The sequence below is a fragment of the Cervus elaphus genome, chromosome 16 (assembly GCF_910594005.1).
Source record: "Cervus elaphus chromosome 16, mCerEla1.1, whole genome shotgun sequence".
In the NCBI taxonomy this organism is placed as follows: domain Eukaryota; kingdom Metazoa; phylum Chordata; class Mammalia; order Artiodactyla; family Cervidae; genus Cervus; species Cervus elaphus.
In genome coordinates, this window is record NC_057830.1 from 28995544 (window position 1) to 29019705 (window position 24162).

Genomic DNA, 24162 nt, shown 5'->3' on the forward strand with positions numbered 1-24162 from the left:
TGTAGGGACCACATCTTATCCATTCTTGTACCTCAGCACTTAGATCAGAGCAGGCACTTGGAGTTGCTTGACTGACTGACTGCTTGGATTGCTGAATTTAAACCGAATCTTCTCCTAGAACTAAAAATACCACTGGGTTGGCATTTACCTAACTTTATCCTCCCCCCACCCCACCCCCATCATCAAACACCTCTAAAGTGAGTGCTTGGCAAGTACTGTATTTCATAGGAGAGAAGAGGAGGCAGCAGGGTGGATATATTCATTGTCCAGAGAGAATGAAGGGTAGAAAGTAAAACCAAAATCTGTACTTGTCCCTTCTCCTACTGTAACCTCCAACCTGAGATCCCATCTTCACTCTTCCCAGCACAGCCCTCTCAGTCTGTAAGCAGTGCTGTCGGGGAAGCGATCACCCAGTGCAGTTTTGCAGAATGTGCAAGTGGAGGCCCATAAAGAACCTGGAAATGGGTGTCCCAGGGCTGCTGTAAGCATGCCCAATGCATTCCTAACAAAATGGGACCCTGCCTTAAGAGGGCTTGTCCCTTACACTCTTAAGGACAAGGTGGGAGCATCTGTACAATGAAATTACCATCTTACACAACAATGGAACCAGAGAACTTTTATGCATTGACCTGAACTTTAAAGAATACCTTGTTCAACCCATTTCATTTATTTTTTTTTAGGTGAAAAAACTAGAATTTGATTAATTAAAGCATTTGTCCGAGTTCAAATAGGTTATCAAATAGTAGTGCCGGGTTTCAGACCCTTTCTTCTGATTCTAAGCCCAGTGGATTTTCTGAAACATTAGCCATGCCCTTCTCAAGCAAGTGTAAGTAAGAGTTAGTTGATAAGTGATGTTGAGAACCTACTAGTGCTTGATTTTATGTGTTGTGCTATATGGAATTAAAATGTAAGTATATGTATAGATGGATGAGTGGTGGGTGGATGGGTGGTTGGGTGAGTTGGGCCCTCTCAGGAGCTGACAGCCTGTAGTTAGGCAGAGGATAGACAATGCAGAGAAGCAGATACGACGCAAACTCAGGCAGTCCCGCCTACAGGTGCTCGTGCCAACAAGGAGAGCACTGTTCTGGGGTTCAAGAGAAAGGGGTCACTTTCAATGGGACTGATCAAAGAAAGCTTAGCAGAAAGGTGGCATTTCAGCGGGCCACTGAGATATGTGGCACTGGAATATATGGGAAGTTTCCATAAGGAAGAGGGCAGAGTCCAGAATGTCCTTTTGGGTAACCGATACAAGAGAGAAAAAGGAGCCCAGTGAAACAGAGCAGTCTGGACAGAGTTTTGTATCTGTTTTTCTTTACTTGGAGTTCTCATCCCTACCCTATCCTAGTTTTCTCTTCTTTCAAATTGGACTTATTTCCCTAATACACTTGGGTAGAAGGTCTGGGTTTATTTAGCACTCTTTTAGGGATAACAAAACTCTATAATAATAGGCAGATGATAGTTAATAGAGGTAATTGTTGATCAGGGTATTTAATATAATTTCTATAGGACAAGAATAGACGAATGTAAAGTGGGAAACCAATCTACCTGGAAATATTGTTTACATTTATGGTTAAGAGCAGAAACATTCATTTTGAACACTGTTAATAAGGACATTACCTACCAATAAGAAAGTAATCTTTTCTCCACTTCAGTATATGTTAGTACATTATCAGTTCAGTTCAGTTGCTCAGTTGTGTCCGACTCTCTGCGACCCCATGGACTGCAACACAACAGGCTTCCCTGTCCATCATCTACTCCCGGAGCTTGCTCAGCCAGTCGGTGAACCTCACTGATTTAGTCCCCACCTATTTTGAATTTCTGATAATTCAACTCTGAATTATCTGCCCGAAAGTTGTTTGATGTATGTGGAAAAGCAGGTTAATGGTGTAAACAAGATTATTGGGAGAACACTTCAGAAAACAAGACTTTTCAAGTACTTTGGTAGCATTCATTTACATAAACACCCCACATGTTAATTACAGTTGTGTATTATCTATTCATTAAAGTAAGCTTGTTGAATCTGTTTGGCAAAGCTCTGCTCATTTTGACAAATACTGAAAAGTGATCAAAATTGGAATTCTTTCTGTACGTTCTGTAGTTCTGATTTTGCACAGATTTCCTTTATTACAAGAAATATTTGTCTCTTTTTTATTTTATAGGCAGTGGAAATTGGAACATTTGTGTTATAAATCTGGAGAACTTATCACAGAAACAGGTTACATGGATCAGGTATATATTTTCTTTTTGTTTGCAAAAAATTCTCAAATAGCCCAGTAGTATACATTAGCATAATGCATGGCCTGTTCTTTTCAACTTTGACAGATAATAGAGTATCTTTACCCTTGTTTAATTATTACACCTTTGGACTGCTTCTGGGAAGGGGCGAAGTTACAGTCTGGGACAGCATACCTACTGTAAGTGTGTGATCTTATTTTCTGATCTCTGTGATTTCTAAACTCTAGAATCTTTCTGATGTTACTTTATCATTGTTTATTCTATTTTAGTTTTGAATAAAAAATAAAAACATTGAAATTCCATGTGCATATTTTAAGTGAATAGCTGGGGGAGAGGGCAGAATGTTTTTCCTCTTTTCAAAAAAAGTTCTGTAGGCATCATTAAATTTCATTCACTTTTACCAGCCTATTTATATGCAAATAAAATGCAAATTATTTCAGAGTATGTGTGATTTTTAACTCTTTAAAATGTTTGCAGTTTTGCAGACCTAGCATTTACGTAGGTTTAGCTTATTTTTTAAGGAGAGAATTTATTAGTGGGTACATGCTAAAGGTTAAGATCTTCCTGTTAAGTGAAATGCTAACCTTTCTTTGGATCACATTAATGACATTTAAGAGAGAAACCTACTATCTTTGAAGGCCATGGTAAGGGAGGCTTCACAGTTTAGCAGTTGAATATTATGTATACCACATCATTTAAGGAATAATTGTTAATTAATGTAGACATTTTCAGTTAATTATGCAAGAGTTAGTGCTTGGGTTATTGTTTCTCTTCTAGCTTGCACATATCTGCAAAAGCAATTTGCAGTGGCCATACCCTGACCTTCAGTGTACAGTTTTAGATGGGAAATAAGGGGTTTTATGTTTTCTGGTTGGGAGATTCTGAATAATGACTTCAGCCTGGTTGAGCAGCTACAGTGTGGTTTGAACCACATAACAGGCAGCCAAAAGCCTTTCTGGTCTGTCAACAGCACAAATTCAAAAGTGAGTGTGGAGGGAAGTGTCCTTCATGGCGGTGATGGCAGAGGCAGCAGGGGTCTTGTGGGGTTGACTGCTGGGCTGTCAGAGAGCACTCATAAGTATGGGATTATTAAAGGTAATGGAGATCAAATATTTTTATTGATGACATTTACGCAAAGCATTTATTTGGCTGGCAAGTGCTAATTTGACTTTGTGATTTTCTCCCCACCTTCCCTCTCCCCTTAATTTTGGGTCTCAGTCTTCTGCTTAGGAGCACCCATTTGGCTAATTTTGTTTTTAGGTATTAAATACCCTGTATAAGCAAGTAAAGATTCTTTAATGTCTTTGTTAATTTATAAGTTTTCTGTTTGCCATGTCCGTTCATGAGTTATTTTCCTGATATAGGCTTGCATATAGGCATACTGGAAAGGAAGATTCCCTGGTAGCTTAGCTGGTAAAGCATCCACCTGCAGTGCAGGAGACCCAGCTCAATTCCTGGGTTGGGAAGATCCCCTGGAGAAGGGAGAGGCTACCCACTCCAGTATTCTTGGGCTTCCCTGGTGCCTCCGACCATAAAGAATCTGCCTGCAATGCGAGATACCTGGGTTCCATCCCTGGCTTGGGAAGATCCCCTGGAGGAGGGCATGGCAACCCACTCCAGGATTCTTGCCTGGAGAATCCCCAAAGACAAAGGAGCCTGGAGGGCTGCAGTCCACAGCGTCACAAAGAGCTGGACACGACTGAGTGACTCAGCACAGCACAGCAGCATACTGACAAGGAGCGTTTCATTTTTGTTCCAGGGTCCCAGAGTTATAGCTGTATCCCCCAAAGCATTGTACAATCCAGATGCAATCTGGATTCAGTCTGGTTATTTTACTCAGGGCTTAGAAACCTCTCTTTCATTGTCTCACCTCCTAATTTCTTTCACAGAGGTAAGCCTCCTTTGCAGTGGACAAACTTTGACCCTTTGGAATTCCTAGAAGAGTTAAAGAAAATAAACTATCAAGTGGACAGCTGGGAGGAAATGCTGAATAAGGCTGAAGTTGGTCATGGTTACATGGACCGGCCCTGCCTCAATCCAGCTGATCCAGACTGTCCCGCCACAGCCCCCAACAAAAATGCAACCAAAGTAAGTACAGCCATTGCATTCTCTTCAAGAGAAGAACGGAGAAAAACTTGATATTTGCCCCCATTTTTAGTTCTCTTGTTTTTAAGATTTTGCTCTCAACTTTTTTGGTCTGTGGAATTAAGTTTGTTTAAAGAGCTAAAATTTTGCTGTAAGATTTGCCATACGCCTCTCATTAGCCTTGTTATTAATGTTCTCACTGAAACAAACAAGCCCTTAATGCACTGGATTTTAACAAGGCATGTGACCTGCCTACTAATTCCTGTAATTATGTTGCTGTCTTTTTATTTTAGCCTCTTGATATGGCCCTTGTTTTGAATGGTGGGTGTCATGGATTATCCAGAAAGTATATGCACTGGCAGGAGGAACTAATTGTGGGTGGCACAGTCAAGAACAGCACCGGGAAGCTTGTCAGGTAATCCAGGACGTGGAAAATCCAAGCCGTCTCTTCTCTGTCCTCTCCTCAGAAACCACGTCTCTTCTGATATCTGCAAGTGTGTTTGTGTTAATACTTAACTGCTATCCTAGCTAGCTGTCTGGCGTAATAGAATATTAGAAAATATTAGTGACCAGACCAGCTCAAAAATCACCTTCTGGGGAACTTTGCAAAAACAGGTCTATCATGTTCATCAAGACCATAGCGAGTGATTGTAGAGTTTTAGAAGATCTACCTACTGCGTAGAAAATTGGGGCAAATATAAAGTAGGCAAGAGGGATTGGTCATACCATGTGGAGTTAAGTGATACGAGCTGAACTCTGTCACAGACTGTTAAAAGGAAAGACCAACAACTGACGGCTAAATGAGAATTATCCTCTGTGCACTTGTGGACTCCGCTCCGTCAAGTGTCAGGCATTCCGTCTGAGATTTCTCCCTCGAGAGAGCCGTCGTCTGGGATTTCTGCACAAGCAAGCATGCAACGCTGAGCCCAGCATATCTGGTCAAGCTATCTACTCCCCTACCCTTCCTGTTTCGTTGGATAGAAACTGAGAAAGGAAATTGCCTATTAATTTAATTTGGGGGTATATCTGTAAAAGGTTTGTAAGGTTACACCTTTAATATGGTACATCGATCTATTAAATAAAATAACCATCCAGGTCCCATTTTAATGGAAACATGTGCTCACGTAGGACAGAATGGCTGCGGTGAGTCAAGGGTGCTGGGTGGGGATTTTGCACAGTGAGAGCTGCTCCCCGGGGATGCTCATGTTGTGGCTTTTCCACCCCATCACAGTGCCCATGCTCTGCAGACCATGTTTCAGTTAATGACTCCCAAGCAAATGTATGAACACTTCAAGGGTTATGAGTATGTCTCGCACATCAACTGGAACGAGGACAAGGCAGCAGCCATCCTGGAGGCCTGGCAGAGGACGTACGTGGAGGTAAACGGCTGGTGTTCTGATGCCCTTTGAATCTCAGTACAGACCCCTTAGTTACTAAGTACTTCATTTTCATGTTTTTAAAGCATTGTTTGCATTCACATTTATTTTCATAGTAGGTTGTAATTCTGGGAATCTGGTGGGATGGGAGCTTTTTCCTTTTCTTTCTCCTGAAAATCTTCCTGAGTGATGCTAATTCTAACTCCAATGCCCTGAAACATTGTGAGGAACCAGTTGTGAACCCCAGAGCTGAGGCATAACAGAGTTTAAAAAAACACTTGGTTAGCAAGAAAAGGTGTCTGGAAAACATTAGCAAGGCATAGAATCTGTTCACAGCTGCAGTCCCCTTGGTTAGGTCATGTGACAGGAGCTGGCCTTTGTTTCCCAAGCAGTGACCTCCGCTGAGCTGCATGTGACCTTTTAAAAGTGGCCAGCAAATGAAAGGGGGGAGGAGGAGTGCCCATAAGAATGAGTTGTTTTGGATTAGGGGGGAACTGATGGACCCGCAGATCAGTTGTAGAGTTATGGAGAGGAGAATAGCAGTCTTAGACGCAGAGTAAATAGAGCTCTCAGAGTGGACTTCAGTTACACAGGCTCGCCAGCTTACTGCAGCTCCACATTCTCACTTGATCAGCAGTAGCCTTCACTGTCCTGCGCCCAGGTGGTTTCATGTTAATCCAAGTCCAAATACCAATCATGTAGAACTCTTTTTAAGGCATCCAGAAGTAGTGGGGGTTAGGCAAAGGGGACATGTCACTAGAAGTCTGTGCTCTTGAAGCTCACCGCAGCTCAAGTCCCATCTGGGAATTTATCCTTGCCTTGTGACCACAGGTGGTTCATCAGAGTGTTGCTCAGAACTCCACTCAGAAGGTCCTTTCCTTTACCACGACGACCCTGGATGACATCCTCAAGTCCTTCTCTGATGTCAGCGTCATCCGAGTGGCCAGTGGCTATTTACTGATGGTAATAGTCAATTCACTTCTTCCGGGGGAGGAGGGGGTTGGTTTTGTTTTTCAGTTTTTACCTTTTCATGACTGCCCCTGCTTCTTAACTGCTCTTAACACACACGTGCATCCAAGACAGTGAGAGCTCGGCTTCATAACGGTTTAAAAAGTGGTCATGTAAAGCATTTATTACCGTTTGCAGTTTGCCCATCTTTGACTTGTATCATTTCGTGTGATGTCTGTAATGTAAATTTTTGTTGTTGTTGGGATTTAATAAGTTCTACCTTTTGATTTGGGGTGACGGGTGGGGGAAAACATTAGAATCTTTACACATTCTAATGTTTGGCTTTTGTTTTGTGTCTCCCCCTCCCTCCCCCCTCCTCCAATTCCCCTTCATTCCTTCACCTCCCTCCCCAACCCCTGCCCCAACTGTTCTGCTTGCAGCTTGCCTATGCCTGTTTAACCATGCTGCGCTGGGACTGCTCCAAGTCCCAGGGTGCCGTGGGGCTGGCTGGCGTCCTGTTGGTTGCACTGTCAGTGGCTGCAGGATTGGGCCTGTGCTCATTGATCGGGATTTCCTTTAATGCTGCAACAACTCAGGTACTAAAGGAGCCATCCGTCCGCTGTTCGTTGACAAACTCCCCTCCTCTCCAGGCTCGGCCTCGTTGGCCTCCTGCGTGTCCGTGTCACCTAAAGGGTCTTCCCGTCTTTTTCCGCTTGGATGCCCCATTCCTCAGAGTGCTGTCTCTAAATGGACCACTTGACAGTGGGCAGGTCTGAATGGGCTTGTTGATTAGTCAGGGATGCCTCACTTATCAGTGGAATTTGTATCGTGTATTCGAGCAGTGGGTCTTAATCTTGAATGTTCATTAGCATCACCTGGAGGGCTTGTGCAACCTGACTGCTGGGCCCCATCGCCAGAGTCTCTAATGCAGCCCATCTAGGGTAGGGGCGGCTAGCCAGCTCCTATCACTGCTGGTCTAGGGCTCACGCGCTGAGAACCACTGCTTTAAATGAGTTAGATTCCTTTTCATTTATTAACTTAAAAAATTATTGTACATGAAACTTAGAAATAGTAATGTACAAGATCTGCTGTGAGCTACAACTTCTACATATGGGGATTTAACTATCAGATAAAAGTAAATTTTTCACATGAGTGCATGGAAGCTGTCCTTCAGGTAACTACTAGGGGTGCTGGTGGCAATGTTTTAAATAGCTTTAGGATTCCCAGAATTGGACCGCATTTGTCTAATGTCACTGTGCTGTGTCTCCACTACAGGTTTTGCCATTTCTTGCTCTTGGCGTTGGTGTGGATGATGTCTTTCTTCTGGCGCATGCATTTAGTGAAACGGGACAGAATAAAAGAATTCCCTTTGAGGTAATAGAAAAACAAAAGAAGAAAGCTTTGAGGAAAGCAGAAGTCCCTCTGTGTTCCTTGAGTGTTTGTCCTTTCCCTTTTCTCAATCTGGCCCAGTAACTATTTGAGTCACAAGTCAGAAGATACATTGCTGACTGTAAATAAGTAAGTTAGAAGAATCTTAGGACACTTGTTCCAAAGTGCACATTTGTTTCTGTGAGTTTCTTGGTCACCTTATTCTCATTTCTCCTTGCCCCTTTTTAATCATATTAAAATTTTACTTAAATAATTATCTTGCAGCGTTGTGCTTTGGGTCGAAATGACCATGAGCAACACACCTATAGATAGGTTTTCAGTGTTGGTGTTAGAGAGAAAGGCAGAGATGTCTCCTCACATAAGCGTTGTAAAATACTGGTTCTCTTGTTTTGCCACTGACTTGAATTGTTCATTGTTCAGACAACATGTGGTCTGAGGCCCCACCTCGCAGCTCCCAGCACTGTGGTTTCTCTTTCTCAGGACAGGACCGGGGAGTGCCTCAAGCGCACAGGAGCGAGCGTGGCCCTCACCTCCATCAGCAACGTCACAGCCTTCTTCATGGCCGCTCTGATCCCAATTCCCGCTCTGCGGGCGTTCTCCCTGCAGGTACGTCTCCAGGGACCGGGGCTACGAGCACTGTGCTCACAGTGAGCCTCCTAGGTCTCCTTTTCTCCACTGATGTGCTTACGGTCCTACCACCATGAAGTAAAGAAGCAGGCCAGCGTTCGGGGCTCTCTCTTCTGGGGTGGATGCTTCTTTAAGCAATGACGCTGGCACTCCCTTTGAGGCAAAGTTCTAGGGTTCTTTCTTTCCTTTCAAGCCCTGTAGCTCCAAAGCCCTGAGGCCTGGGCATCCTCATAACCTATTGCAATAGGTAGTTGCCCTTTTCTTTAGAGTTAAACTAAAATGGTACAGGGCCACTCTGTGGGATGCCTAGAAGCCGCTGCTCCAGATGTGCAGGAGTCCTTGGATTGGTCCCTGGAGCAACCAGTTCTTAATCACCCCTGCTTCTAAATTCTGTGCTCGACTGCCCTCCCCTGCTGGCCACCCTCTCTTGATTTCCCTGAATGAAAGTGGAGAAAGCATTAGTCACTAAGTCGTGTCTGACTCTTTGTGACCCCATGGACTGTAGCCCTCCAGGCTCCTCTGTCCATGGGATTCTCCAGGCAAGAATACTGGAGTGAGTAGCCATGCTCTCCTCCAGGGGATCTTCCTGACCCAGGGATTGAACCCGGGTCTCCTGCATTGCGGGCAGATTCTTTACCTTCTGAGCCACCAGGAAAGCCCTGAGTTCCCTAAAGCAGCCCCCAACACAAAGCCAGTGCACAAATCAGACTCGCTGACATGGGATGAGGTTGCAGGGTAGCCCAGGCTAGACGAGAACATAAAAGTGAGCATGAGGTACTTCACCGGGTGAGGAGATGTTGGCCAGTCTCTGCCTGGTGGAGTTCCCTGGTCCCTTGTTCGCCACTTTTCCTTCCTTGGTTCACCCTCCAGTCTCTCCTGGTCCCTCTTCTCTTTCCTTTTGGTTTCCTACCCCATTCTCAAGCTGCCCCCCAAAACTCAGAATTCCTCTCCCTTTCTTACGCGAGTTTGTCCCACTTGGTTCCGCTCCTTCCAAACCAGGCCCTTTCACACCTAGAGGCCTCTGACATGTTTTGCCAGGGAGCCAGCTGAGTTGTAAGAATGAAGAGTTCCCTCAACTGGGGATGCAGCTATGGTATGGGCATTGCTCTTCAGCTGCTCGAAACTCATGGGACATCCTGAAATTGGTCAACACAGCAGATAAAGAAGGCTACTTGACCAGTCTGTGACATGGTCTTCCTCAAAGATATTATTGAGGTTTTGTGAGTTAAATTCAAATTTTAAAGCTTCAACTGTTGTCCAAGAAAGATTAAAGAAGCAGTGACTTTCCTTTCTCTCTGTCTCTTACAATGCAATAGTAACTCATGAGATGGCCAGGTTTTTAAAGGAAATATTTTGTTGCCACTTTTTAAACTCTTGTTACATCAGTCCAGCTTTATTCAATCACCAAAAGGTTCTAAGGATTGTGACCAGGAGAAGAAATTGACAAATCATAGATTAGGTTGCTATTTATATTTTTATTAACACACTCAGCTCTTTTTTAGCCTTCAGATACGAATCTTGTTTCACTAATCACCTATATAGGCCTCAGCAACTAGTGATCTTACTAGATGTGGACACTACACTTGTTTAATACTTGGTATAAAATTTTGTACCCATCATTATAACCACCAGAACCCCCAAAAGAGAAATAACTAAAAAAGGTTCTTTTCATTTTTATTATAAATATATAAAAAATAGAAGTAGTGAGTGAATAAATGAACAAAGTTAAATCTGAAAGTGGGACCAGAGTTCAAGGAAAATGAAAATATATCTAACTGCTCAGTAATACGAAAGGTAAATAGCAGATGCCCACTAACTATTAATTTTTTTGGTACAGCTGAAGTTGTAGGATGCCTTTTGCAAAGGCATGCATGTGTGCAACACCCATTGACAGCCTGCTCTTGTCCTGTGTACAGTGGATTCTGGCACTGAGAGATTGTTCTAGAGTCTTTGAACAGCGGGACCCTCCCTCTTGCCTCTGTCCCTCTCTGCCTGCCTTTTCCCTCTGTTCTGGCTGCCTCACACTCCTTCTTTTCTTCTTGTCCCTCTCTCTCATTTCTCCTGTTCTCTCAGTACAAACTGATGATTCATCAAGGCATACTCTCCTTTAATGATATCCTATGGTGTGGTGGTCTGAAAAGCTACATGAGTTTTCCTTACGCCTTTTAGAAAATCCAGTTCGCTAAGTTCTCCTAAGGTAAGCACCTTACTGAGACGAATTGAATGCTGTTGGTTTTGCACTTCTATTCCAGGGTACTGGAGTATCTAGAAAATTGGATCTACGGCTTCTAGGAATCTTCATTTATTACAAAATGGCCTCCTGTGATACTGGTTCATTCTCTGTTTTTGTTTTTTTTTTAACAAAAAGGATGGAAAATGTAAGGGAAAAAAAGCATGCCATGATTTTTGCAGTAGCCATCAGAAATTTTATGCTTGGTTCCCTTTAAAACGTGCTGACATTTGAAATTGACCATTATATAATTTCTCTTTCCTTTAGTTACCATGTTAAGTTGAAACTTTGGTTATTCATTTGCACTTGTATTTTCAGGATGCTATAGTTTAAGCATCTAAAGGGATATATCCAAAACATTTCTGTCCAGTAATAAACCTACATTTAGAATTTTTCCCTGTCAAGCTTTTTCAATTTTGTAACCTTGTCAAAATAAATAGATTTTTTTCCCCAAAGAAACCTCCTTGTCAGTCTTCACCATCTGTCCAAATGCCACCTCTATACCAGAAAGCAGTGGCACTGTCTATAATTCTTTGAGAACCAATGCCATGCACCAGGGTTTTGCTGGTAACTGAATGGTATTTTTTCTTCAATGAAAACTCCTGAAACAGGATGTCTTATTGTTCCAGATGGTAAGAGGGTTTAGATGAGGGCCCCTCTAGGCAGGCCAGTTCCTCTCTGTTCTGCAAGTGTCTCAGTGGGGCCACCATAGATGCTTTGCAGGGGAATGGGACATTTCCTTTAAGCACAGCAATTAGAGTTGATTGATGGTATAAAATCATCCCCATCAGCTTTTCACATTTACCTAAAATTTCTTAAACTGTTCTTTGCTCTAGTGGTGACGCTTCTCTTACTGAAAAATTCTTGCTGTTTGTTTTTACCATTTCAGTGCTCTTTAGAGGATATTGGAGTTCTACTACTTTCTCGTCAGAAAATACCCTACTTGTGTATTTAATAAGCTGTTGGACAATAAGTTGAGATGGGAGGCTACCTTGGGTTTCTTCTTTCATTGTTCCATTTCCACCACAAAGAGACCCAAGTAAGATGCCCATCAAATTTCTTGGATGGATGAGGCTTGTATCAGATGTATCTCCCAGCCACTGCATAAGCATCAGTGTTGTTCTGGCCACAACATCTGGGCCACCTGTATACATGTTCATGTATATGAACTTTTTCACAGTCTCTGCTCCCATCCCCGGGAACTTTTATTCAAAATGAGAAGCCCAGAGATTCTTATTGTATTGTACTCCTGAATTCTAAGCATGACTCTAATAAAAAGAGAAGCTCAAAGGATCCAACCCCCAAGGCTGAGGTTTCCTGGAAAACCCTTGAGCATCAGACCCATTCTCCCCTCTGTTCTGATTGGTCAGGAATCCTACCTTCCCCCCCACCCCCCATCACCATGTCTGTCCCCTGAGACAGACACATCAAGCCTGAGTCTGATGGGAACCTCAGGTAGGTGACCTTCCTCTGCACCACTGGCTTATTAGGTAACAGGGATGACAGCAGCACTAATGTCTGCCTCCTGGTTGCAGCGGGAATCAAATGGATCCAGTGTAACTTAGCTACCGGACCTCCCATCACTCCTGCCCCTTTCTCTTACTCTAACAGAATTTTAAACTTAGCAGTGCTTCATAGCTCCTAAACTCAGACACCACCTATTGAATTTCCTCCACACATCCTTCCTGGCTTCCCCAAAATCCTTTTTTGTCTTCTCCATCTCCCAAGAAACCTTTTTTGACGACCCTCCCCACCCCCATGTGTACCCCCAACTGCATGTTCCCCCTCCTCTGAGCCACTCTGGAACTCTGGCCTGCTTTTATTACTACATTTATCAGCCTAAACTGTAATTTGTTTCTGGCTGTGTCTTTTCCTTGAGAACAGAATTTTTGTCTTATTTATCTTTGTGTCTTCCATATCTAATATGGATCCCTGACTTTTTAAATTATTTGCCTCTTAGATTAATCCTCTAGTCAAAATAGTGAGTTGCTTGTAACATATTAGACAGGTCTTTAAAATACCTTACGACAGTGGCCGGTTAACATGTTTCATAATTTTTGAGTTGATGAGCAGTTTTCAAGGCAGGTTAAAAAGAGAGGGATCGAGTCATTTTTAAGAGACTCTTGGTTATTTTTTGGTTTTGTAGACTGGACAGAGTTATTAATCATTGAAAAGCATCTCTCCAAAACTTGGGCTTGCATTTCACCTCAAGCATAAATTCAAAAATTACTGTCCAAAGACATTTGCGAAGTTCTCTGATATTGTTTCATACCACTTATAATCAAGTTTTCTTTTCTCACCCTGGGACATTTACCCAGTTTGAGATGGGTTTTACAACTAAGCAGTTCTTTGAAAAACCTCGTAAGAGGTTTTATTTTCCAAGCAAATTTCTGATGATTTCTCGGTTGCTTAGCATTCCACTCGCATTTTTTCATCGTGCTGCTTCTTTCCATGCCTTTCTGAATGGGAGAGCCTTTCAACTGTCTTCTGTTGACTTTCCCCTATTAACAGCCCAATTGTATAATTTTTACTAGGTCAGCAGGAGACTTGCCAAAGCACTACAGAATCTAGCCCCATGTTTATTCTAGGTTATGGAGTGACTTTTGAATCTGTAGTTATTTATTCTGCATACTAGAATCACACACAGGAATTTCTGCTTAACTCTCCTTGACCTTTTATGTTACTGTGCTCACACACACCCCCAGGCTACTCCAGAGGCTATTTGGAATGTGCCTATTAAACACCTCAGGGGATGTGTTTGAAATTTTATTTCATGTTTTAAAGGTGACATTTTGATATACTCGATCCACTTTATGTATAAAATTTCTCAGTGTAAAACCAGGGCTGCGTGAACTCTTAGGAACATTCTAAGAGGAAAATGTTTCTTTTTGTCTTAAAGTAAAATATCAAGTATATTCTTTGTTCTGCCTTTGTCAGTTTGGTTTGGTTAGGTTGCTCCAAAATGTTAGTTTAGTTTAGGTCCTGTGTTTGTACCCCATGGACTCATAGAATTATTAGAGATGGAAAGGATCAGAATGATGAGTCCCTCCTGTTATATAGTCAGATGGTCTGTTAGTGATGGACGAGAAGCAAAGTGATAAGAAATTCCAGCATCTATTTTGGGTTTAAATACCTCAGTAGGAAAGTGAAAGAAGGATGTTGTTTAAAGCATCTTTATTTTTTCAAAGCTGTCCTCTGACTGGGAGGAGATGTGTTAGTGACCTCTTCATTTTTTTTTTTCCCTCCCAGGCGGCTGTAGTAGTGGTGTTCAATTTTGCTATGGTTCTGCTGATTTTTCCTGCAATTCTCAGCATGGATTTGTATCGACGTGAGGACAGGAGATTGGATATTTTCTGCTGTTTTACAAGGTACATTTTCTGTCTGCTGTGGCCCTTATTTGTTGGGAACATAATGGTAATGTTTAGAGAACTTTTTAGTCTGTGCACTTGGAAGGAAGTGTAGTTAACAGTGTGCTGGACACGGGAGATGATGGACAGAGGATGCTTCCTCAGGGGGATGTCAGGGTCAAGGGGGCTCTCCCCTCCCTTGAGCATCCTCATAGCCCCAAGGTGGTGATACACGGTCATTGTTTATCACACACCAATGTTGCTGATCGTTGGGAGTGTGTTGTATCTCTATGAGTTAGGGCAGAACAATGGTTTAAAACCACCATCTGGAAAAAATATCACCCTTTGGGTGGTTTGCATTTTGAGTCTTTTTTTTTTTAAAGGAATTCTGCATTAAAGAGGTTCATCAGCATGTAACTTGATTTTTGTCAGCCAGATTCAGGATCAACCATCCATCTGGCCTCCTTTGACTTACTTATGTCTCTCTGTCCAGATAGATAAATCAGACGATGTTTGTGGAGTTCAGTGATAACATTTTGTTCCTAAATCAGAGCTATGTAGAGTGGGCAGTATCAGTCATTGGCAAAAATGAAGGCATTGTTTCCTTGTTTCAGTATCCCACTGCAATATAATTCCCCCTCTTTCAGCCCCTGTGTCAGCAGAGTGATTCAGGTTGAACCCCAGGCCTACACAGAGACTCACGATAGCACCCGCTACAGCCCCCCGCCCCCCTACAGCAGCCACAGCTTCGCCCATGAGACCCAGATCACCATGCAGTCCACGGTGCAGCTCCGCACAGAGTACGACCCCCACACGCACGCGTACTACACCACCGCCGAGCCACGCTCCGAGATCTGCGTGCAGCCCGTCACCACGGCTCAGGACACACTCAGCTGCCAGAGCCCTGAGAGCACCAGCTCCACGCGGGACCTGCTCTCCCAGTTCTCGGACTCCAGCCTGCACTGCCTTGAGCCCCCCTGCAGCAGGTGGACACTCTCATCCTTTGCTGAGAAGCACTATGCTCCTTTCCTCTTAAAACCAAAAGCCAAGGTAATTACCAAAACAGAAGACTCTGTTCTTCAAAAAAATAACAAAGCAGGCGCCTTTGAAATTCACTGGATTGCTTCTTCAGATGTGATATATTTCAGGCCTCCTAACGAGTCAGCCCATTTAGAGCTGGAGGCCATTTTAATGAGCTCATCTTCTACAGGCATGAATCTCTATGTGGCAAATGTTTCTTTCGAATTTACATCGACTCCTTGCATTTTTAACATTTTATTCTTTGTGAGCTTGTTTTAAAATGCAGTTACCATGATTTTCTGGTTTTTTTTTTGCTCTGGAACAACAACCCCTACATGCTGTTTCCAGGCAGTATTACGGGAAGAGTGAGGTATAAACCAGACAGCTCATCTTTGTCAAGAGAGAGTCGGTTATGTTCCTCTGGGTCTGATCTCGGGCCCCTTATTCTGTTGCAGGTCGTGGTGATCTTCCTTTTCCTGGGCCTGCTGGGGGTCAGCCTTTATGGGACCACCCGAGTGCGTGATGGGCTGGATCTTACAGACATTGTGCCTCGGGAAACTAGAGAATATGACTTTATTGCTGCACAGTTCAAATACTTTTCTTTCTACAACATGTATATAGTCACTCAGAAAGCAGATTACCCGAATATCCAGCACTTACTTTATGACCTTCATAAGAGTTTCAGTAATGTGAAGTATGTCATGCTGGAAGAAAATAAACAGCTTCCCAAAATGTGGCTGCACTACTTCAGAGACTGGCTCCAAGGTAAGATGCTGCTGGAGGGCACTCATCCTTTGTGAACATTCACCATTTGGTCTTTAGTGTGTCCGATTTCCACAGGTTCTCTTTGTTCACTTTACTCAAGTGTTAGATTATAATGTAACACTGACATGTTTCATTGAGTTCTATGGATTGCTTAACATTCTTATATAGACTCTGGGGCAGCTCCCAAATCTGGTTTTTACCTGTAAAACAATGCAGACAATTCAAATAGCCAATTCAGAAACTTCTGTAAGAATTTATGAGTACACAGTAGGAAATGGGAAAGTAGGTTATAAAATATGGAGCTGGATGCTTCTAGTACTTTTTTTTTGGAATGGTGGTTAGTTTGGTGACCAAGTGAAATTCAAGTGTTGATGGAATTTCTAGGCTGACTCGCTGCCAGATCATAGCTTACTACACAAGTAGTTTGCATCATTGGAGAATAAAATTTAAAATTCCATATTTTGACTGTCTCTTGACTTGGCATATGAAATAAATTTAAATACTCAATCGCATCTGATAGTATATCATAAATAATCAATTCTGCTTTAAAATGTCTTTCTTAGCTTCTTACCTTGTCCTTAGAGACATTTCTAGGAAATAGTAGTAAACTGGAGAGAAAGAAAAAAGGGCCTAAATTTGCTCCTAACTGTTGATTGAATATGAATGTATTCAGTAATTCTAAGAACATCTGTTCATTTATTATGTGTTGACACATGCAAAGTGAAGTGGAGAATCAAGATAATTATACACACAATTCAAGCAAAAATAGTCTTACTGAAATACCCAAATAATTATGGCCCCAACATTTTTTGGCTTAAGTTATCCAAATGATTGTCTTAATTTCCCACTTAATTAGGCTTGTTTAAACACAGATTTAAATGCCTTTTTTGGTCTTAAGTCAATACACTTGTATGTAAAGATTAAGCAGCCAGTTTCCCTGTGAGTTTGCATGAAATGGTGAACAATGTGAATTCGACTGAAAATTGTTCAATACAGATTCTAGCTTTGACTCATATTCCCAGAGTTTTGTTCTTGCGTGTATATCAGATTTGACCTCTTTCTGAGGAAGGCAAAGAGAACTACATGACATTAACATTATTTTTTAACATGCTCATGAGATTAATTTAAATTTTTTCCAGGTCTTATTTTTTACAGTAGTATGGGAAGCAGTGGTTTTTTTCAGATAATGAATCAAGAGGACCCAGAAAGTTGAGAGATTCCCTGCTTTTCACTTTCCCCCCTTTGGCCAAAGACATGCAAATAGCTTGCCACAAATAACAAAGAGATCTGCAGAGCACTGCCAGTATCTGAGAGAAGAAGGGTTATTGTGGAAGTGATTCCAGTGTCTTTGGCCATTCCTTTGGATGCTCAGTATGGCATGTTAGGCGGAGCTTGGGAAGGGGGCAGCAGGGCATTGTCTCCAGGCAGTGCAGAAAGCTAACCTTTTTATAGCGTATTATAAAGTATCCTCATGCTTTCATCCTTTTAAAGACCTAAAACATTTGGACTTGAGAATCTTTTTAAAAGGTGTGCTTGAATCCTGTTTTCATTGCTAAGTGAACAACACCCATCTAGACCAAGTAAGACCCATTCATGGCCCCTGATCTGGGTCCCAGCCAGACCAGATCTCTGCCTCTGACTCTGCCAAGGTCCAGCAGAGCTCTGTACACAGAAGGCCAGATACTGGGACCACCAGCTGCCTAGATGCTTTTCGGGCCTTTTGTATGGTTGATTTGGTCTTTGAACATTTATTTCCTCCAAGGCAGTGGTTGTCCTTGAATCAGCTTTCCTTCAGAACATTTTGGGTAGTTATAAGTAATGGGACCCTCATTAGAAAACCATGTCATCCCATTGGTCTTTAGCAACATTCCAGTAGTCTTTTTAAGGGAGGAGGGGTTTACTCATAAAAATATATAATCAAAATACAGAAAGTATCTCAAATGTCACCTTTAAACATATACGCAAATGAGGTGACCTTAGTGATAAAACCATATTGTACGAATGGTGTTTGTTTATATTTCACACTGAGTTACACAAATAAAATTTAGATTAACATTTTCTTTTTAAACTCTCGTATCAAAGAAAAATTGACAATAGGGATAATTAACTCAAAACTTCACACTAGGAAATAATTTCTGGTATAAAATATTTTAAAAGTTCTAGCCAAAATTTCATGTTTTGCTGTAAAATAAGTGAGATCACAGTTCTTTCCTGCAGTGCATGTGTTGGAATATGAAGTGTTAGCCGAGGGAAAAGCAAATTCCTGTTCCTTGTTTTGTGTCAAGATTGTATAATGTGTGTGCACTTAGGCCAAAACTTATTACTTGAGGTTTTTGATAATTAGTCAGAAAATAATATACTAATTATGAAAGAACTTACCTTTTCTGTGAAGTCAGTGATTATTTTTCATTCATCCTGAAGCCCCAGCAGAGTGAATGGCAAGTAGGGGCCAGCAGCGTCAATGATGAGTTGAACTAAATAGCCAGTGAGGGTGACCTCCCCAAATCAGATCCTTCTTTCTTTGTCTCACTCGAGGTTGTCTTCGGAGTATAAATATCCGACAACCACCCTCAGATTTTTGGGGCCCCCTGTTTGCCACTTTATATCATTGGTGCCCATGTTAGCTCTGCTGTCTTATTCTTGAGGCTTCAACAAATGCGTCCAGGGCACTGCAGTGCATTCAGGGCAGTTCAAAGCATCTGTGGTTCAAGCCAACTCTGGAAGAGGCTGCCTCTTCAGAGGTTAACTCCAGCACTTAGCTGCTGTGTGGCTTTCCTTACACCACTTCACCATCCTAAGCCTCGGTTTTCTCATCTGTAAAATAATACTAGCAGGCTTAAAAACTCATGAGGTTTTAAGAATTAAATGAGAGGTAATCAGTGTAAAATGCTCAGACAGCCCCGCACTCACTATAAGCCTGAGCTGCTCCTCAGGATTAGCAGGTCAAGAGGAAAGGGTTAAAGTGCCATGGAAGCCACAAAGTGATGAAAATTCTATTATGGTGAAGAAACCAGAACAGGCCTCTTTTCTGGGGGGTTGTGGGGTAGAGGTGGTTTTTTTCTCTCCTGTTTGTTTTTTCCAAAAACCAAAAAAAAAAAAAAAAGCTTTAGGTAATAAAATAACATCTGTTCAATACTGAGGGCTGTGTGCATGCCTCGCCATGAAAAACAGTCTGTGTGCAAGGGCAGCGCGGCCGTTCCCGGTGGTCTCCCCACCCGGCCTTGCAGCCGCTCCATTCTCCCCAAACAGGGCCTTCTTTCACCACGGAGCCCGCGGGCCTTGTCCCCAAATTGTTCCTGTGAAAACAATGCCCACAGCAGAGGTTTAGAGAAGATCAGACAGACAGCGCGAGAGAGGGTCTGTGCTTTCCTCTTCCCTCAGCTTCAACCCCCACTTTGAGCTCTAAACACGGAACCAGTTCTGTGTGTTGGGAGGCGTCGGGGGCGGGGGGTGACTTTGAAGTGACTGAAGACCTTCCGTCCATTCTTACCACGTCTAACCTGTGCATGTGCAGCCAGTTCACAAGACGTGGCTTCTTGGGGGCTGGGACTCTGGAGTTCTACGTGGGAGGTGATTTGGGGGTGCAGGGCAACGAAAGGGGTGAGGGTGTCGAGGAGACTGTGTGCGAGCCAGCAGTTGCTCAGCGCCTCAGGCCGGGTCACCAGGGCCCTGTTTCCTCTTCCAACACGCTTATCTCTTTACAGCTGTAGCCAAACCGTCAGGTCTGTAATGATGGTTTTGATTACAGAGGCCAAGCGCAGCTGTGTGTGGTGGGCTCGCCCATCCCCCAAGCCCACAAAGCTCTTTCCTTCCCCCTCCCCGGCCTTGCGGTTTGTCATCTGTTCTCACAGAGCCCCCTTGTATTGGCCTGTGGCTTCCTGTTCTCAATCTGATCCAAATTTACCCTGTGAGGTATTTCCCTGCACACACGCGCACACAAGATCTGTCCTCCCCCCCCCTCCTCCGCACCCCCTCTTCCAGGAAGGGTGGCAAAGAGGAAGAGAACAGTCGAGAGTGAATAGGTGTTGGCTGTGATCTTTACACAACCTGGCAGCCGATCCCACAGCTTGTGTTAGCTCCACAAGTCGAACAGATGGAACAAATTGACAGAATCATGTTCACTCACCCTGGGCTGGAGAAGCAACTCAGTTGCTGTTTGAAGTTGGGGGGTTTGAATGTGTTTTTCCTGCTCTGAATGGAATTTCTGGTTGTATTGAGGAACCCATGGCTTAGTACCTAATGTGTAACAAAGCAGTGTTTGAGCCTTGTGTGTCTTCTGCACCCAGCTTTCTCTTGCTTTCTTGTGACCTGGGGGAGAAGAGGGGGAGTTTGGGGTTAAAACACGTGTATTTGTTTCCTAGAAATGAATATTCCCTCCCTTCTGCCTATTGAAGCAGTGATTATCAGCAACCTGAAGTTCATTCATAAAACACATGAGTATCACGTGAAATCAAGAATAAGCAGAATACAGAGTGCTTGGAGTTGATGGCAAACACTTGCCTGTCCTCAGCCTACCCCATTAGGACCAGGATCAGTCTGGTTAAGAGTTATAATGTATTACACACATCTGCCTTTTCTAGGACTTCAGGATGCATTTGACAGTGACTGGGAAACCGGGAAAATCATGCCAAACAATTACAAAAATGGATCGGATGATGGGGTCCTTGCCTACAAACTCCTGGTACAAACCGGCAGCCGTGATAAGCCCATTGACATCAGTCAGGTACTCTCACTTTACACCTTATACCTTGGGAGCTTCGGAGAGAGTTGTTGAGCAGGGCTTTGGGGCTTTTGATCCCACTGGATAATTGTGTGGCTACAGGCAAACCAGAGCGCCTCACTTCGCTCATCTGTCAAATGGGGACAAGTGTGTTACTTACCTTCAGAGCAGTTGTTAGAACAAAGTATAGTTGAGGCAGTGCAGATTCTTTGAGATGTGAGACATACTGCGCTTCATTGTTCTCTTTTGAATTCTAGTCCTTGTCACCGTGTCAGTCTTGGTTATATTCAGACTTGGAAAGGTGAGTCATTTGGGTAGCAGAATTTGAAAAATGGAAGTTGGGGTGATGGATGGGTTAGGAGAGGTTACTAGCAGGATGGGAATATTTGTTAGGTTTGATTCCTTTGGGTCACTGCGGCCTGAGGGGTAGAGGAGGACAGACACATTGCTCTGTCATGAGTGAGGCAGACGGAAATGCAGATCTTTGGACTCTCCGTGGACTCACTGTTGTGCTCACCCCCGAAGAACAAGAGCTGTTTCTGTTTGGTAATCATATTCTCTAGCTGCATTTGCCTCTTGGCTGTGACACTTGGATTCCAGCATGTCCCCTCTGATTCCTTGGGCATACTGGTGAGGCCATTTGGACCCTTCACATTTCAGAGGAGTCCAGCCCCACTCCTGGCTTCCCCAGGTCCTCCTCCCTCCGTTCTTTGTAGCTTACTTGCTTCACCTTCAGGCAGAAAACCGTCATGCTAATGATCTTCCCAGCAGCTCTGTTTATTGTCTCCCCATTTTTGCTGGCATTAAAGGTGACAGATTTACAAAGTACATTGTTCAGAGTTATTATGGAGTGTGAACTCGGTGCTTTATGGCCGCATGCGGCATGCTGTCAGGCTTGACAAGGATGCAGGCAGAGGAGTCTGTCTGAGAGATGGCAGGGGGATGCTGGGGGCTGGGTTGGTTTTAGGGCCCAGGGACACCGTGGAACAAATGTGATTGGGCCAGGCCGCCAGACATCATTTCCTCTGCCTGGGAGGGAGAAAAGCGTGCTGTGTGCACGGAGGCCATGTGAGCTGTACTATGTAATTCCAGAGACGGCTTGAAGACATACAGTTGTTACATATCCTGTGGATTAATTGAATCCAGATCCCTGAAATTTAGTTCTCTCACTCTCCTCCACTTTCTTCCTTTACTCTTTCCCTATTAACTTCTGTCACTGGTGTTTTTCATTTCGTTAAAGATGAAAAGCATTGGAACCAGGTCTCCATCTGAAGTAAACAGGAAAAAATATATGCATACATACATGTGTGTCTGTGTGTATTTCTCTCTGGATGTTTTTCGCCTATACAAGGCCCACAGACCAGCTCTAGAGAGAGCAGTGTTTATTTGGCTTCCTCTTAGGATGTGGCACATATGCTAAATGTGACCACCTCGCTCAGACTAAGATTCCCAGAAAGACCAGGATTATGCACCCGTCCCTTCTACTTTCTGGCGATGGACATCTTTTGAATACACAGGTCATAGGAGGCTAGTGTTAGCAAAATTTATACAGATGTTGTTTTATTTTTATAGCTCTCCTCCATTTACTGGGTGGCATTTCCTTCAGTGTTAACAGCAGAGGTTAACTGCACACAGACGTGTATGGGGATTCTTGCCAGGTTTTTTTTTCCCCCTTCCCCTCCTATAAATATGTTTCTCCAGATTGTTCATTCTCTGCCTTGGCTGCAGACAGTCTTTTAGCGTTCAGATTTAATTGGTTCAGTCAATTCCTGGGCCATCTGCCGAACTGTGTGTGTGTGTGTATGTGTGTTATAAACATGCCGATTATTGCATTCTCTGATAAGTGCATTTGAAAAGGAACCTAAGGTGTTCTGATGGGATTTTCTGCACTTGCAAACAGAGACATTCTCTTCTTTGTTGCAAATGCTGATGCAGTCCCTGCTTCTCTGTAGGCAGGAGTGTGTTGACCCCAAGCCCCAACTCTGAAAGACTCCTGTTCTCCCCATTTTGCAGCTGACTAAGCGGCGCCTGGTGGATGCAGACGGCATCATTAACCCCAGTGCTTTCTACATCTACCTGACTGCGTGGGTCAGCAACGACCCTGTGGCTTATGCTGCCTCCCAAGCCAACATCCGGCCTCACCGTCCCGAGTGGGTCCATGACAAAGCTGACTACATGCCGGAAACCAGGCTGAGAAGTAAGTAGCCCTCCACTGGACCTGCTCGCTGCTAGGGGCTCCTTGCACCCTGTACTTCCAAGCTCAGTTATAGCCCTTATCCACTGACACCAATTAGGGTTCAAAAGTGTAAACAGAACAGTGTATTTCTTTTAGTTTAAAACTCGGGGAGACAGATGAGGATGTGTAATCGGATACAACTCATGCCCTATCACACTGAGAAATAAGAGTCTCTAATCTCTCTTTGTGCCTTTGAGTCTAAAACATCCACCAGGCATCTCTCTAATGCCAGCTGTTCCATGTGAAAGCTGGGGACGCCTCCAGGTTGAGTGTTGTTTTACTATTGCAGAGTTTTATCACTGGGGATTATATGTTTATCTTAACTTTGTCAACTCTGGTGTTGAAGGGATTTTTGGCAAGTTGAGTCATTCCTATAAGCCACCAAGCACCTGTACTCTGTCAAAGCTGTTTAAACTGGAGCAGAAAAGTCTGTATACAACAGCGTCCTCTTCCTTTCACCTCTCAGCCCCAACTTTGAAAGGTGGTTCTGGATGGATTTAATTTGCATTTATGTTAGAGATATTAGTTGCTTATACCTTGGGTATGAGGCTGAGGATGGACGTGAGAAAGAAGACAGGTCCCTTTGCGAACATGGCTGGAGAGCGGGCGGGTTGTGCTTCCCTGTATCTAAACCTCAGAGCCTTGTGGCAAGCAGCCAAGGCTTGTCTTAATGAAAATTTATAGTTGAGATTATAATAGGGCAAATCATGTTTAGCAAGTCAGCTGAATGACCCCAAAGGGTCTGGAACACACAACGGCAGTAACTAAATGCTTGTTGTGTGAGGATTTCTTCCCCTGCTGCTGAAGACTTAGCATTGCATTAAAAAAGAAGCATGGAAGGTTTAAGTGTGTAAGATCACTAAAAGGATAAGAAAGTTAAGCATTTTTCTCAGTAAAGCATGACTTTCGAGTTATTTTATTCTCATAAGTGATTAAGTAAAATGGTTTGAACTTAGTGTTTTCACTTCTGTCAACTGAACAGAAAAAAATGTTACCACAATTGAATTCTTAAGTTGTTTAGACCCATTACAAACAATGACTGCTTCTAAAAGATTAAAAATCTAAGGGTAAATCAATACACAGATCACAGTCTCCTCCTCCACCCGCAACCCACCCCCACCCCCCCAAATCAAAAGTTGATTATCATTTAAAATTTTTTAAACCAAAGACTGAAACTGTAAAGA

At 43.2% G+C, this 24162-nt stretch overlaps 1 protein-coding gene across 5 annotated transcripts in view; it reads left to right on the plus strand.

Moving 5' to 3' along the window:
• PTCH1 (patched 1) overlaps window positions 1-24162 on the plus strand; it is a 69309-nt gene that overhangs the window by 29749 nt on the left and 15398 nt on the right. For 4 of the 5 annotated variants that reach the window (XM_043870651.1, XM_043870649.1, XM_043870652.1 and 1 more), the window contains 14 exons: window positions 2160-2229; window positions 2323-2414; window positions 4125-4323; window positions 4614-4735; window positions 5552-5699; window positions 6528-6659; window positions 7085-7240; window positions 7920-8018; window positions 8514-8639; window positions 14140-14258; window positions 14885-15287; window positions 15713-16022; window positions 20603-20745; window positions 22756-22939. In XM_043870651.1, coding sequence (XP_043726586.1) covers window positions 2160-2229; window positions 2323-2414; window positions 4125-4323; window positions 4614-4735; window positions 5552-5699; window positions 6528-6659; window positions 7085-7240; window positions 7920-8018; window positions 8514-8639; window positions 14140-14258; window positions 14885-15287; window positions 15713-16022; window positions 20603-20745; window positions 22756-22939 — 2303 coding nt within the window. The remainder of the gene's footprint in view (window positions 1-2159; window positions 2230-2322; window positions 2415-4124; window positions 4324-4613; window positions 4736-5551; window positions 5700-6527; window positions 6660-7084; window positions 7241-7919; window positions 8019-8513; window positions 8640-14139; window positions 14259-14884; window positions 15288-15712; window positions 16023-20602; window positions 20746-22755; window positions 22940-24162) is intronic. The other variant, XM_043870650.1, reaches the window with a different exon arrangement.